The sequence below is a fragment of the Anas acuta genome, chromosome 3, assembly GCF_963932015.1.
Source record: "Anas acuta chromosome 3, bAnaAcu1.1, whole genome shotgun sequence".
NCBI classification, from domain to species: domain Eukaryota; kingdom Metazoa; phylum Chordata; class Aves; order Anseriformes; family Anatidae; genus Anas; species Anas acuta.
In genome coordinates this window covers 55,273,146-55,288,664 of record NC_088981.1, presented here as the reverse complement: position 1 = coordinate 55,288,664, position 15,519 = coordinate 55,273,146, and the positions used below count along the sequence as shown (strand labels likewise).

General features: G+C 44.4%; 1 protein-coding gene across 1 annotated transcript in view; it reads left to right on the top strand.

Moving 5' to 3' along the window:
- The first annotated feature begins 685 nt into the window (after nucleotides 1–685).
- The window catches only part of EZR (ezrin), a 35,531-nt gene continuing 20,697 nt past the window's right edge, over nucleotides 686–15,519 (top strand). The window contains exon 1 of the mRNA XM_068677214.1: nucleotides 686–1,131. Within this exon, the coding sequence (XP_068533315.1) occupies nucleotides 1,120–1,131 (12 nt within the window). The 5' untranslated portion in view covers nucleotides 686–1,119. The remainder of the gene's footprint in view (nucleotides 1,132–15,519) is intronic.

Sequence of the window (15,519 nt, the reverse complement as noted above, 5' to 3'; positions counted from 1 at the left end):
GCAGCTCCCCATTCTCGTCCCATGCCTTTTCTCACCAAACAGCCTCATGCCACCTGAAATGGGGATGTTTTAGGCTGGGCTGCAGGCTATATGGTTTCCTTACCCTCACAGCTCAGCTCCATGCCATCGCCGGCACAGCGGAAGAGCTGTGTCCCACACACCGTTGCCCGTGACTATGTAAATACGAGCTGCTCTTACACCCAGCCAAGCGAGGAGATGCTGCGGGAGGCCCACAGCTCCTGCAGGGCTCACCGATACTTTTATCTGCAGGAGCGCGTTTATGGATGAAGAAGGACAAGGAACAAGGGGCAGAGACACAGACTGCGCGTCACCTTGGCGTGTCTGCGAATCGTTAGGCTGGTTGTATAATATTTTTCAGTCTCGATGGCCAACTGAGTTAGCCCCGTTGCTTTGTACTCTCTGAGCTTGGATTTTGAAACTTTTATTTATTTATTTATTTTATTTTGATCCACAAAACCCGTCACATCTCCTGATTTTGGGGGCTTCTGGCAGCACACTGACTGTGGGGACACAGGTGGAGGCGGGGGAGGGGGGGGGCGGCGGCCATGTTGTGGGCGCCGGGGGCTGCCCACGGGGGGGGCTGAGGGGAGGCAGCGCCCGCGGGCGAGGGGCACGGAGGGTGACCAGGAGGAGGAGGAGGAGGAGGAGAACCGGGAGGAGGAAGAGGAGACGGAGCCAACCCGGCGGGCAAAAAGCAGCCGCCCGGCGTCGCCTCCCCCCCCTCAGGCACCTGTTGCCCGTCGCCTGGAGGAGCAGCCCCACCCCGGGGAGGGGGGATAGGGAGCAGCCGGGACCCCCTGGAGTTGAGGAGCCGGGATCTGCTTGAGGAGCCGGGTTCTTCTCCCCCTTGCCCGCCGTGGGGCGCAGGGGGAGCGGCGGGTAATGGCCGGCGGTGGTGAGTCACCGGCGCGGCCCCACCTGCGTACTTAACCGCCGCCGGGCGGCCGGCGCCGCACTCGCGGGCTGTGCTGCCGCCGTGGCCGGGAGCGGCTCCTCCTTCCTCCTCCTCCTCTTCACGGGGTGTTCGGCCGGAGCGAGGCGGCTGCCGCTGCATGAGCGTGTCCTTCTCGAGCCGGGGAAGCACCGAGAGCGCTGAAAATGCCCAAGCCGGTAAGCTTCAGGCAGCAGGAGCAGCGCGGCGGCTTCACGGGGAGCCGGGGGGGGCTGCCCTCGGGGCGACGCGGAGCCCTTCCCCGCTGCCCTCCCCGCGGTGTGCAGCCCCCTCCAGGGGCTCTCAGACGGAGAGGTTTTGGGTTTCTCCGCCTGTCCGGGATGGTAGAGCTGCCCCGGAGCCCGTTTGGTGTCGGATGCGTTTGTATAGGCGAGGCGTGCACCGGGACGCGCAGGGGAAGCGCCGCATCCTCGCGGCTGAAAGCGAAATTCCAGGGCACTGATGCCTCCTGCCACGGTGCTGCTGGTGGGTCTGCTGCCAGGCAGCCTCTGCTAGCCAGTATTAAAAAAAAATAAAAGCAGAAATAGGTAACTTTTTCTTAATTAACCAAACTTATCTATCTTCAAACTTATTTTTTTAATTATTCCTTTTTTTTTTAAGCTTCTTCCCCCCAGAGGTTTGCTAGTGGTTTTTCTTTTTTTTTTTTTCTTTGTTTTTAAAGCCTGCCACGCTCTGCCAGTTAGAAGCAGCAACTTCTGCAGAGCTCGCTGCCTCCTCATGCAAGGCTTTGGGTTTTTGCTGGGGCAGACACACTGCTGAACCCCGGAGACCATGATCTGGTCAGGTTGTTGTTGGCCTCTGTTTACAACAGAGGCAGTGCCTCATAAAATGCAGTGCAGTAAAGGAGTAACGTGATTATTCGCTACGCCCTGTGGAATGGCAGTAAGCAAGCTTATCTTTATGGTCATAAGCAATAGGCGTCCTACCACCATAGCATTAAACTTGGTTTAACATTTTTTTTTTTCAAAACAGAGGAGCCTAAATTATCTCCCACTGAAGTTCCTGTAAGCTTCCAAAAAAAAAAAAAAAAGAAAGCACCCAGTCTTTTTAAGAAATGCTAAATCTTCAGTCTCCCTGGATGTATTTAGACAATTGGCGATGACGTATTACAGCATATAAAAGCATATGTTGCAAGGGCCCTTCTGCAGGTGGGGGAGAAAATATGTGACTTACAAACCATGGATGTTAAATTCTGTGTTCGTGTGTGGATAATCTCTCTTAGTACTATTAGTCGTTTGCTAATTCCAGGCTGCTTTCTTGAAAAGCACAACTTAGTTTAGGACTAAGTTGTACGGGAAGCCATGGATAAGTGTGGACAAAATCTTTAATCTCTTTTTTTAAAAAAAAGAAAAGCCCATTTTATCTGGTCTGGGTATGCTCTTATTCCTTCACAGATGATGTCTTTTGTTTGTTTGTTGGCTGACTCACCAGTGAATAACAAAGATGAATAGCATAAGCCCCCCTTCCACTGGGAAGGACAGCTGTACTCAGATGATTTCTGAGATGTGACCTACTGGCTGGAATTCACAGAGAAGACTCCTTGTCAGTAGTTTGTATAGTGTAAGCGCTTTTTTTGCAATCTGCATTTAATGCTCTGTTCAGTGGGGCTAACTGCCACCCTACTGGAAACGGGGGAATTTTGCCACAACTATTTTAATACAACAATTTAACTTGACTGCTTCAGACTGAGACAGTGAATTTGTGACCTTCCAATACACCTCATTTACTCTTAATACAGCTAAAAGGATTCCTATCGTTTTGAAGGGTGCAGTGGAAAGGATGTAAAGATCCTAAATATCCTCCAAAGGCAAAATTGTGCTTAGAGAGAGCACGATAACAGCCTTTGGCAGGCGTGAGGAATGACAGTATGAACTCTGTGGAAACGCAGGGAGGCAGTTTTAGTTTCTGATAGATCAAATATATGGGTACTAAATACTTGCTACCTAAAGCTGTTTGCATGTGTCTTGTCAGCTTGGCATAGGTAAATACAATGTTGTTTGGCAGACCTCATGTTGATGTGGGCACAGTTTGACAAGCTGGTCATCAGTTGTCATCTTAAAATCTTTATTTCTAAGCCAGAAGCAAAGTTTTGTCAATTAACTTCTCCTTACCCCTAAGAAAACTAAGGTAAACCTCTGTATAAATCTTTTATTTTAACAAATTGTGCACCAAGGAACTTAGAGATCACAATTGGATTTCAGTCTTTCACAGTAAACTATTAAGTCCACTAACACTAGAACATTAGTGATTTTGTATTTTAATAGTGTACCATAGTGAAGTGCTATAAAACAAATATATTTCAGATTCTGTGGTAGTGTTTAGTCATAATTACTTGGATCTGATGCATGTCTACAGTATTCAAATCTGAGAAACCTTCCAGAAAATAATTCTAAAGTAACTTTTTTTATAATAAAAGCAAGTGTTAGTGTATAATTTAACACAGACATTCTGCTATGTGTAGCAGTTACGTAACAAGATCTCTGAGGTAAGCAATATATGTATAGCTTCTTGTTCCCAGTTCATAAGGGTTTTTAACTGGGAGTTCATCAGCAGTTCAGAAGCTTAATTTCCATCTAATTTGTACCGTAATTCATTAGTTTTTGCAAATGGTGGATTATTACATACAAAAGCGCAAGAGATGTCATCTTGTCCAAATCTTGCTTTGTTATCTGAAAACAAGTGAAATGCTCAATAAACTTATTTGGTCAGCCTCACATCTGTTCATTACTAGAGTGCCTGTGTGCTCGCTGCATTTTTCCTGTACCAATATGATTCTAGTTCATTTCTGTTTCACTCATTATATAGATGGTGTTTTAGCTGAATGGCATTCTTTTAACAAACCAAACCAATCTAATAAATAGAATTGCAGGGCTGTGGACTATTGAACGTTACTTACAGGAGAAGGAAATGTGATCTCTGTTCTATAGACCTGTTAATTTGATCTGACCTATCGGCATTCTCTGTTACTGTTTTTGAAGGTGGATTTTTTTCTTATAAAATCGCTTAAGAAAAAATGCCTTACAAGAAATTAAGTCAGCTTTCCAGCAGAACATCTAGTGTCACACAAAAAACTTGTGTGCATGTGTATAACACTACAGAGAGGACAGCAGTGAATGCAATCCCATAGCTTCTGGTGCTAAAGAGCATACAGGTGAATAATACTGAGAGGTACCCTTTTCTCATATGTTTCCTAGCAGCCTGTGCTCAGAAAGCCAAGCATACTTAATGAAATCTGTCAATGCCGTGGTAGTGATGCAGAGGGCTACCACATAAAGGGGTGTAAAGGCCCTAAGGTAATAAAAGTCACATTTCCACCCCTCCAAGTTTAACCATTGAAGAAGAAGAAGGTCACTCTCTATATGGGCTAAAAGGTTATGTATTGGTCATTGACAGAATGGCTGTCTTGTCCATTGACCTATAATCTGTGGGGTTTCTCTAATGGAAAGCATTGGTAGAAGGTGCTAGTGATAGCTTTCATAGAAGATAAGTTACCATTTTCATCCTTGTCCAGAAAATACAAATACAAAGCAGAACCTACAAAAGGCTTTGGGGATGACTAGAGGCAGAAAGCCTCCTCACAGAAAGGATGCTGGGCTAGTTTAGCCTGGTAGAATTAAGTTACCTACTCTCTTCGCCTTTAAAATAAAGGTTTTAAATGCCAAAGAAAAGGAAGAACTGCTTTAAGCAAGACTTGTAGTTTAGGAGACTTATACATTAGACCAGTTCAGTTTTTGGTTGCTTTTCCTTCCCCTGTCATCCCCCTCCCCTCCACTTTGGTCTTATTAGGAGACTACTCCAAGACTTAACACCCTTACAGATAAAGTCTGACAAGGATATGTTTTAATGCTGCTGCGTGTAGGAGTGCGGAACTGGAACCGATGACTCAAAAGGTTTTCCCCAGTCCTGTGTTATTAATGTGCTAGTGTGTGCTTGGTATTAAGTGGTTAGACGAGTCCTCCGTACCTGTTCGCTGTTGAATATACATGCCTTCTGAAAATGAACGTGGAGACCGCATGCAGGTCTTTCTCCAAGCCTTTTGCTGTCCGTGAGCACCTTCTGGCATTGCAATTCAAGAAGTTTGTCAAGAGATGAGAGTAACGATAGGAATTCAGTTAAAATACAAGTAATAGTTATGATTGGTATTTCACAGATCTTCCCAATCTGTTCTTGACTGTGTATCTTCTAACTGCACATATGTTCTTATCTTCAAATTCTTCATACCAGATTGCTATAATTGTACTGAAATTAAAAAAAAAAATCATAACCATATTTTCTCATAATTAAAATACTCTTGGCTTATGGATAGCTTTACATTTAGTCAGTAATAAGTTTTTTGCCTTTCCTTGTAAGCACAAATTGCAATACATCAGATGATATGACATTTAGTGTACTCGGTACCAGGAGGTGTGTAATGTAGTGCAAGGTGTAAAGAAGTTTATACTTTCCACATGTGCAAAGTCCCAGCCATGGCTGGAAAAGGAAGGTGAAGGATTCTATTAATAGTAAAAGTAGGGAGTAGTTCACAGACGGCTGAAGTTGTAGGAGGAAGAGCTCACAATTGTGCCAAAATCCCAAATTACTGTATGAGCTGAATAAGCATTTCTGAGGTCAGTTTGTTCTCTAGCTGCTGCAGAGAAATCAGAGTGTTAACTGTTAATGTCAGCCAGTACTTAACAAATTTCTTAGCCTTCTTAAAGGGCAGAGGGGGGAGACGAGCTTTCCTATTCTTCTTCCTCTGCCCACATGAACATCTTCCTCTGTCCACACACACACACATACAAAAATAAAGAAAAAAAACCCACAGTGATAAACCAGGACTTCTTGAGAATAAATCTTCTTGATGACCATCGAAGACTCCTGCATCAGTGTCGTTCTTGTTTGGCACTCTGTGTCCAAAGAGCTTTATGCGCCCTGTAAATCCCATAATCACTCAATTGACCTTGAAGGAAGGCAGTGCTGCCTGAGATCACTGAACCACACTGCACACTGTTAAGTAATATATCTTGGCTGGGCTGTGTTCTTGTTTTTGAAACCTGGTTTCAGCATTAGGTAATGTTTAGTCTGTGAGCTGAGAAATACATCTCTGCTGAAGCAGCTGAGGTCTCGGGATTTTACCGAGCAGTGCACAGGATTTTTTCCTTCTAGGAGGGGGAGAAAATTGTTACTGCGTGAGCCTAAAAAGACGACTTAACTTGGTATAACAGCTAATGATATTGCCTCCACATTGCTCACTTCTTCAGATCCAGATTTTGTTTCTCCTTCTAGTCCCTGCTTCACAATGGAAAGTATCATCTGCTTTCATCTTTGAGAGAGCACGAGTAGCATGTGCTCGGCTGGGACTGACAGATGAGCATCTGACTCTGTCAGCTGTCAATTAAAATAAAAATCCCGTGTCAGAATTAAAATCCTGGACTCTCCTTCTGAGTGAGGAGGACGAACAGTTGCTTAATACCAGTTTCTTGCATTTGGGACCACTTACACAAGTTCCATAGCCTTCTGCTAGCTTTGAGATGTCACCATGGAATTGCCCTACAAGAAGATACGGTGCAGTTGATTCTCCCTCCAGCTTCCATGAGCAAGTGCTCTAGCTATGGTATAAAACTGGGAGACATAACTAACACAATCTCATCCTCTCTTGATTTATATCATGGCAATGTCCCCATTCACTGTGACAGCCCTAACCTCAGCATGGGATGTGTGTGGACATCCAGCTGATGAATCTTGGGCAGAACAGAGCTGCTCAGCTCTGCCAGGAGACCAGCAGACACACAGAGCAGATCTGTGGGCTGCCTACCCTGAAGATGTAGGGACTGAAGAATTTCAAGCCTGTCCTGGGTGCCACTCTCTAGCTCGAGACTAGAGAGTGGCAGCAGAGGACTTCACAGTCTGTACTGCAGCCACTTTGAGTTCTTTGTGGGAGCTCAAGTTATTCTTTAACATCTTGCTGAATGCACTTTAATCATGAAACCTTAGCTGGCTTAACTTTTTCTCTTTGTAGAGAGAAGCGATTGTACAGTGTTCCTGATCCACAAAAAATGTGGTATAAATTGGCAGGTGGGTTTCCATAATTGATCTATAGTGATCTCGGCATCAGGGAAAATAGCTTTCCCCTTCAAAACTGATGCACATTTCAGTAGTGAAGGGCCTGCGAAGTTTCATCTCAGAAGCCCATAAGCATTTTTAGGAGTCAGACAGGATATTTCACCAATCTTTCCAACTTTTCCTGTGTTACCTATAATGTTGCAAGAGCAACCAGTTTGTGATTAGCTGACGTTCCAGGACTTGCAGTGGCCTACCTTTATCTGGGAGCAAACAGGGCCTGTTGCATACTGTTTAAAGTACCTGGCTGGGAAGTGTAAGCGCTGCAGCGAGTTGGGCGTCTATCAGGCTGACAGGCCATCGTAGGCCATCACATCATATAATCCCACTCGTAAATTTTGTGAGCGCCATGTGATGTGTTCCGCCGAAGTCCACGAGATAAAGTGAAAGAACCTGATTACAGAGCAGGTAAAGCAGAGGGGTGAGGTATCAAAGCGATAAATCCCTCTGACAAATGGATTCATAACTGGAATGACAAATGAACACGCATCATCACCCGGGCTGGTGTGACATGTTGCGCTGCTATTTCTCCTTCAGCAAACGCAGTTCATGTTCTTCCTGCACTTTGACTTCTGTAAGAAAGTGGCTGGCCTCGCCGGGTCAGGCGGAAAGCCCCTGCAGCCTAACACTGCGCCTCTGTTGCTGGCCAAAAGCTGATGCCTGAGGAAGAGTGTTTGAAAGATACGCACCATTGCTCTCCTCTGAGCTGCTGGGGTATTGGAGGCTGAAAGCTCGTACGTAATGAGTTACTGAATGGATTTCTGTGAACTTGTCCGGTCTCCCCTTGAAAACATGTGAACTCCAGCATCCGTGAGGCTGTCCTAGATAACCTTCACGATGTTTGAGAAGTTATCTACAAAACTCCTAGCTGCAGCGCTGTTTGAAGAACTGATTTCTCTTGTTCAGAACTTACCAGCTTTGATGCACCTATTTTTTTCTGTTGTTACAGGCAGTGAACACTTGGTCCTTGTCCACTCTGTCCATGTCTGTCGTGACTTTGTGCTCTTATGTCCTAGGCTGGGTTAACTTCCTTCCAAACTGAGAAGTCCTGATGCACTTGGTTGATCCTTGCATAGGAGTTAGTTGTTCTATGTAAACTTCTTCCAGTTCATGTCTGGTGCAAAATAGTTGTGCCTCTTGTGATGTCTACATCTGGGAAGAGTGCAACTGTTGAAAACTTTTCACTAAGAGTCAGATCTTGGTCTCCTCAGACTCTAAGAGCATAATCTTGAGAGAAAAAGACAGCCTGTCCTTGTGGTCACACATCTGTTCTGCTGCACTCTGATGTGCTGTCCTTCTACCGCAGAAGAACAATCCTATCTTGTGCTAGTACTGCTCATACAGCGTCTACTCAAAAGTGTTGAGTGCTGGCAGGTTGTGTTGTGGCAGTCTCGAGGTGAGCATCTGTCAGGTTTTTGACTCTTAAGAATTATTCTTTGTTTTCCTTTATTTGTGCATACTGCTCTCTAGAATCTATGCTTCTGCATAAGCACTCGAATAAAAGGTGCCAGTATTAGTGCTTGTATTCATGGAAAGCTCCGAGGCACTTGCAGCTTTTGTTTAGGTAATGAATTCCTGCAGCCCCTGCTCCTGTTTGTTGCTAGTTGGTGCAGTGAAATTCAGCTGCTGTGTAAATCAGCGCCTGCCTGCTCAGTATTTTCACTTGGAAACAATGTAGATAGGAAGAGTTGTTTTTGTTCTGGATCGAGACAATGAGATACTCAAATATTTTGCTTTTCTCTTGTGGGGATTGTGGAAGGATCATGCTATGTAGCTGACTGACATAATCATTAGAGATGTTAACTTTTATTCTAGTTTCACAGTCTTTTGAAGTAAGCTTGAACATCGATATCTGCACTTGGCCTCATGCTACTGTTTCTGATGGAAGACCACAAAAATGGTCTGTTTCCTACTGAATTCTGACTCTGCAAGATGAGGCTTATTTGAAGATGGGTTGTGGGGTTTTCTTGAAACTTCATGTGTAAAGCCTTAGCTTGCAACTTCATTATGTTTAATTGGATGTGATGGTTGTCATGACAAAACAGTCTGTGTGTGGAGGAGTTTGATCCAGCGGCCTCCAGCCTCGCTCTGTCTTTATCCTTTAGGTACAAAGGACCTGTTGTTGCTGCAGTCCGTGTTCTTAAACCCGTCCTGACGCTCACTGGGGGCAGACGGCTCGTCCAAGCAGTAGGGCCGTGACGAGTCTGCTGTCACTGGCTGTGTGCTTGTTCTTTAAAGAGATCTGTTGCTTGTGTGCAGATATTCCTATGGCACAGCATCAAGGAGACTTCAACTGTTGCTTCTTTTCCACAGAACACCTTAAGCCCTCAAACTAGTTCCTAACTTGATCTGTGTTGAGAGTAAACCATCCCTGCTGCCCTCAGAGAAAGTAAGACCAGGTGTTTTTTTTTTGTTTTTTTTTTTTTTTGGAAAACATCTCATCTCTCTAATTGAAAGGGGGTTACTTAAGGGTAATATCTAGGGGCATTTCAGGGTTAGATTATGTTGCTTTATGTCATGTTAGGGCATAGGGATGCCCCTAGGTAATCTTAGATTTAAAAAATGAATAAATTTTAAAAACTACTGTCTCAATTTTTAAAGTTCTTTATAACTGGAGACAGAATGATGCAGTGTGCATGTTAGGAAAGAGTTGCGGAAACTTAGGTTAGCGAGGAAAGATTTTTATTATTATTATTATTTTCTTCCTGGAAAGAGCACTCGTTTGGCTTTGCAGTTCCACTGAGGAGCAAATGTTACATGAACAGGCACTGTTGGATGCCTGCAGCTGAGCTGGACTCCTCTGGGAACAAGGGCGCCCAGAGAGGAGATGTTGGGCTATGCACAGTTCTCACACCTGCATGAAGTATCCATGATCTTGTGGCATGCAGGGTGTTTCTGCTTGACCTTAGATTTAAGAACCAAAATGCAGCCATGACTGCCACTCAGCTTTTCACACAGATGCCTGCTACTTGGTTTTATTGTTTGCTAATATAAGATATACCAGGGTTTGGTTAAGGAAACTGAAATAGGCGTGTAATTTAGTGTGACATTTCATCTTCTGCATATCTCAACTAATTAAGTTTGAAATCCCATTCTAGGATTATTTTTGTGTTTGATTGTATGGAAGGCTTCACACTATCTCACAAAGAAGAGCCAAGTGACCTGACAGCAAAATCAAACTCAATAAATTGGCTTTCTTGTAATGCGTGTATGCTGGGGGAGTAGATTTTGTCCTGAAGATTCAGCCTGCTCTGCTAAAACTGGAATTTCTAGGTGACTCCCTAGATCTGGGTATTCAGGGTTTTCCTGCCCATGTGTACAACCCCACAGCCTTCATCCAGGAGAGTCTTTAGCTTTCCAACTTCATGTCAAAACTATTCTTGGCTTCCCATCAAAGTACTTTTTCTGTCCTCAGAAGAACATCCACATAAGTTGTTAAAAGGCTTTTTCACCTTGCATGCGAGCAGCAAGTACCTGGACTCCCGTTGCCCTAAGTAAACCTAAGAAACTGAAGTTAAGTTTAGCAGGTATAGCTATTGCTCCATGGGAAGGTGAGAGGGTTTTTGAAGAACAAAGACCAGTCTGTTCAACTCTAATCTTACCTGCCGCAAATGCAGCGGTATCTAACCCTGCTCCATAAACTCGGAGGAATTCCTGGGGAACGTGACTTAATGTTCCCATTTATGTGCCATGAGGAAGCAGCGTTTAGCACAATGAGACCTGAAATGGAGCACGGCCCTTGGTTCAGTCAGGTCTCTTTGATTTAATGCGGCGTGCTGAGAAGCTGGGCCGCTTGAATCGGCGCAGTGAGCTTACCTTGGCACTCAGGTGGGTGCCGGTGAGGCCGTTCCCTGCTCATGCTGTGTGAGCTGGTGAGGATGTTTCCCCTCCTGTCACCAAACTGCTCGAGTTTTTTTTTTTGTTGGTCTGCTTTTGGGTTTAAAAATTGCTGTCCTCTGCAAATGCTTCATGCCTCAGATGGCTTCCCTTTAAGAGGGATCAGTGAGATGCTGGCAAACCAAATCCAGTTTTCATAGGTTAGGAAAAAAAAGTGACCTATGGTTTAGTGAAGACTTTCCTTGATTAACTTGTTTCCTTCCTAAAGAGGCATTCAAATGTGGATGACAGCGTTCCAGCTGGCAAGTCACCAGGCAAGCAGAGCAGAGTAGTCATCTTCAGCAATGCTTCCGGTGACAAATACCCTCAAGAATGCAATTTTTCTTTCTCTGCAATAGCATCACACCAGGAAATGCGCTGTTCTTGGGGGGATTAATAACAGACCACATCCTTGTCTACAGTCCTGCTGGTTTGGGGCAAACAGCCCATTGTTTGAAAGCCTGTAATTTGTTTGTCTCCTTGTCTATTTCTTGTCCATTCTCACCTTCCCACATGTGACATTTGCATCTATTTCTCAGACTTAGCAAAATCTTTGAATTCTAGCCCTGGCCTCCTAAACAGGTTTAGTTTTCCACTGGCTGCTCTGTGCAGACCTGTGAGTGTGCTCCATCTTCAGGGACTGAGAGTAGTTAACCACATTTTCGTACTCACTGCTCTCCAGCCCACACACGTCCCACTTCCAAGACGTTGGCCAGCCATGACAAGGTCAGAGTGCATGTCCCTAATCCGTGTCCCAGCAAGATGAAGGTGCCGAGGCTGGTCAGGCAGGGAGTCATGCTTTGGCAACCTGCAGCAGGGCGAACTGACTGCTGGCTTGATACAACATTGTCACCCAGAGCTCCCCTTGCCCTTCCGCAGTCCCTGAGCTGTTGACTTCAGTGACTTGTGGAGGACAGAGGAGTGGAGACACTGAGGTGTTAGCAGGTTGGGTCTGAGCTCTGGAACATCTTTTTTTTTTTTTTTTTTTTACCTAAACAGACCTGATTTTTTTCCAAATTACATTGGAGGTGCAGGACCTGTAGTTACTCTATCAGTTAGCAGCACAGTAGCTGTCATCCAGCAGGGCTGGCGATGTTCCCTCCTTCTGGGTGGGCCTGGAATCAATGAACGCTGCTAATACGTAGAAGGCAGAGGCACAGGGAGCAGTTTCAGTGCCCTTCCCGATGCTGCTATGTGAAATTGCTTCTCCTGTTACCAGATGCCTAATCGGTATAAACATCTACAAACAGGTCTGGTTGCTACGGCTGAAATGTAATTACTCCATCCATGCAGGCGCTCTGCAACTCAGGGCAAAAAGCCTGCCTGTTATTTATTACGAGTACAATAGGAGTTGTGTGTGTGGTGGAGGAGCAGAAATAGCGTACGAACCTGCAGAAGTGAGGATGTAAGCCAGGGTGACTTGGTCTGATTCCTGCTACTACTGTTTTCAATTATTTCTTGTTAAGACATCTGTGTTTCTTCAGCACAAGCACGCCCATGTGCTATACAGACACTTCGGGTGCGTTCAAGAAGCCTTGATAGGCCCGCAGACACATTTTTCACAGAAAGTGCTGTGCAGGAGCAGCACTTCAACAGCCCCTTGTCCCCTCTGTGCTGGGCCTGCTGATGTGTACTAGCTGCTTACCTGGATTTCCCAGCGACTGAAGAAAGAAGGCATCCTAGCTAGGTTTCTCCACTACGGAGTGCTAGTTGCCACCACTTGGAGAGGTACTTCACCAGCATTTGTACCTGCAAACCTGCTATTTAAGAAATTCTGGTCTTTACCTCTCCTTGAAAAGAGGAAGACAGCATTCCTGAGCACTATCAGAGGTGTTTAGAGCTGCGTAATGACAACATGGAACACACAAAGTACTGGTTTCTCTATGTATATGTGTAAAGGTTGGTATTTACTGCCCTTTATCTTATGGAAATAAATTGTATAGTATTTAAAATGACTTGCAAAACTTCACTTGTATAATAAAACAGTTCAGTGACCTGTGAACTTGCGCAATGGGTTTTCTTTCAAGCATCAGTATGTAAAATATCCACAGTGGCTTGCTGCGTACGGGGTACATGTGGTGTTCTCCCACCCACCCACGCCCTCATTCCACCCTCCTTTTCCCCTTCAGCGTGGGATGTTTTACGATAGAGCAGTTCAACGTCAGGAGATAGATGGCCAACTCCAGAGATACCTTCTTGGCCTACAGCTTGGTCCTGAATCCGTCTCTGGTTTCAGCCAAGAATCATGCTTTAGTCAAAAAGTTACCTGTGCATATACAGCACCCAGCACACCTGGCATTTCCTCATTTAGCAGAGAGAGGGAGTGAGGCAGTGTCGTCTTGGGTTGTTTTCTAGGTCTTAGGTCTTGCACAGAGATACTGCAATTTAGCTGGTAGGCAACACATTGCCTCCTTAAAGAGAAAGTTTTCTGAATCTGTTTTTCAGATGGCACTTTTCATTGTCCAAGTTAAATACTGTATGGTGCTGTCTCCAAAAGGCTGCAGTGCCCCATGGAGTGATCTCCCGATTTAGTGTTAGAGAAGATGTCTCAAGGGGCAGAAAACAAAACAAAAAGTAAGACTCGAGGGCACTGCTGGAGAAAGGGAGATCCCATTCTAACTACTGCACCTTCTAGTACAGGAACTCTCCTTTGTTTTAAGATTATATAAAGTTTATTTTAAAGGTCTCTCCAGTCCATCTTTAATTTTACTTGCACTTTCCTGTCCCAGTTGGAAATGTAGATAACGGTCTGTCCTGAACAGCCTGAATTCGTGGAATTAGCATTCAGTCATTCTGTGGAACAAACTCTTCAGTTTCTGTTGTCTTTATGACTCACGGAGCTTATTTTCCTTTTAATGCAAATGGCATTGTGTTTTCAACTGCATGTTTGTTTATTTTTCCCCCCCTCTGGATCGAATTTCTTAGTAATTTTATGCATCCTAGGACAAAGGAAGATGAAAGCCTTGTTCTGTAATGTTTCAGAACACACAAGTCCTCTAAGGCCCTATTTTTGATTTAAGTGTTAGTCTTGGGCATAGAAGTGTAATCAAAGTTTTACGGCATGAGCCTGTGGGTTGGGAAGCTGTATCTATCTGCCTAGGATTTTTAGCTACTTATGTGCATTTAAAACTTACTTCATGTGGAAGTCATGCACTCCTCTTTGCCATCTCTCCCCTCTCGCTGTTTTGAAACAATTAAAAACTGCTTGCTTAAATTTTTGTCCGGGGATACTGCTGGGACCTGGTAGGGATCTTAAAAAATGGCCTGCCTTGCCTACGTGGGATAAGTAGAGTTTCACTTGTCAAAGTTTTCTTAACTGTCTTGCTGTTTTTGTTGCTGATAGGAATTAGTCTGAGTCATTCCCTCCCAGCAAATATCTTGAATTATTTTTCACGTTGGGCTTTGATTTAATCGTCTTGGTGCCATGGGGGGTTTCTTACAGTCTGAGCTGTATGCCACATTGATCTCATCTTTGCCTGACAGGCATAGAAGGTTGGTTTTTTTTTAGAGTGCCCAAACCAGGGTTTTGAGTGAATTAAGCTCCAGTTGCCTGCTTCATTACTAGCTTCTCTGTGCTAAAAGCTCGTGTGAAGTGGTTGTAGGACATACACTTAGAAATACTGCTAAAACCATTATGTTCTTCTCGAAATCCAGGCTCAGGCTTGGAGATGAGAAGCAAGAGGATGTAATATGGCAGGAAGGAGGAGGCTCAAAGGATTTTTCCAAGAAGCCATCTACTCATGGAAATGACAACTGCTAGATATCCTGTCTCTTCTCAGTCTGCCTCTTGTGTGGCTCAGGGCTTGTCTGATGGCACACCAGGGAATGCCTCTGTATCCTGCTGGTCATTCAGCCCTTTGGAGAGCACAGAAGTTAACCTTTACTGTGTTCCCCAAGTGTCTTTGGGAGCTCTTCGATGACCAAGCAGTTATGTTCTCCATGCTTATGACTACACAATTGAAGTGTAAAGAGGATGACTTCCCTTTTTGGTCTTAATGCTAAAAACATTTTTGAAAGGTGTAGCAGGTGGATGGTCTAAGCACTAACTAGCTTGCTGTGTAGCTGATCTTTTAAGATACGGACTGTATCCAGAAGGATCTTTTAGAGTTGAAGTAATATAGGGTATTCCTTTAGAATAGGGAATATCTTTTTTAATACTTTTTTTTTTTTTTTTTTAACTAATAAAATTAAGGAAATAAGGCAAATGATGAGCATCATGGTTCTGATTGGAGTTCAGTGCTCAGCCACCAGCCCAAACCTTTTGTGGTAAGGTTTGAGAAGCACATCCTTTCAATTCCTTTCATTTGTAAGGTGATACTCATTTTATACCTACTGTGGTGGTGTAGCCAGGAGTACAAATAACTTGCACCACACAAAACAGCGGATTATGAGCATATGTTTTCTTGAGGGGGGTAGGAAGGGATTAGAATATGATTAGGGATTTATTGCTGAGAGGGATTAAGCAACAGGAGCTTTTTAAGGTCACATCTTCAAATTGCAGTCTTACTGCTCTTGAGAATTTGGTATCTGAACTTCCCTTCCCTTGCTACACTGGTTACACTGTTTGGGAA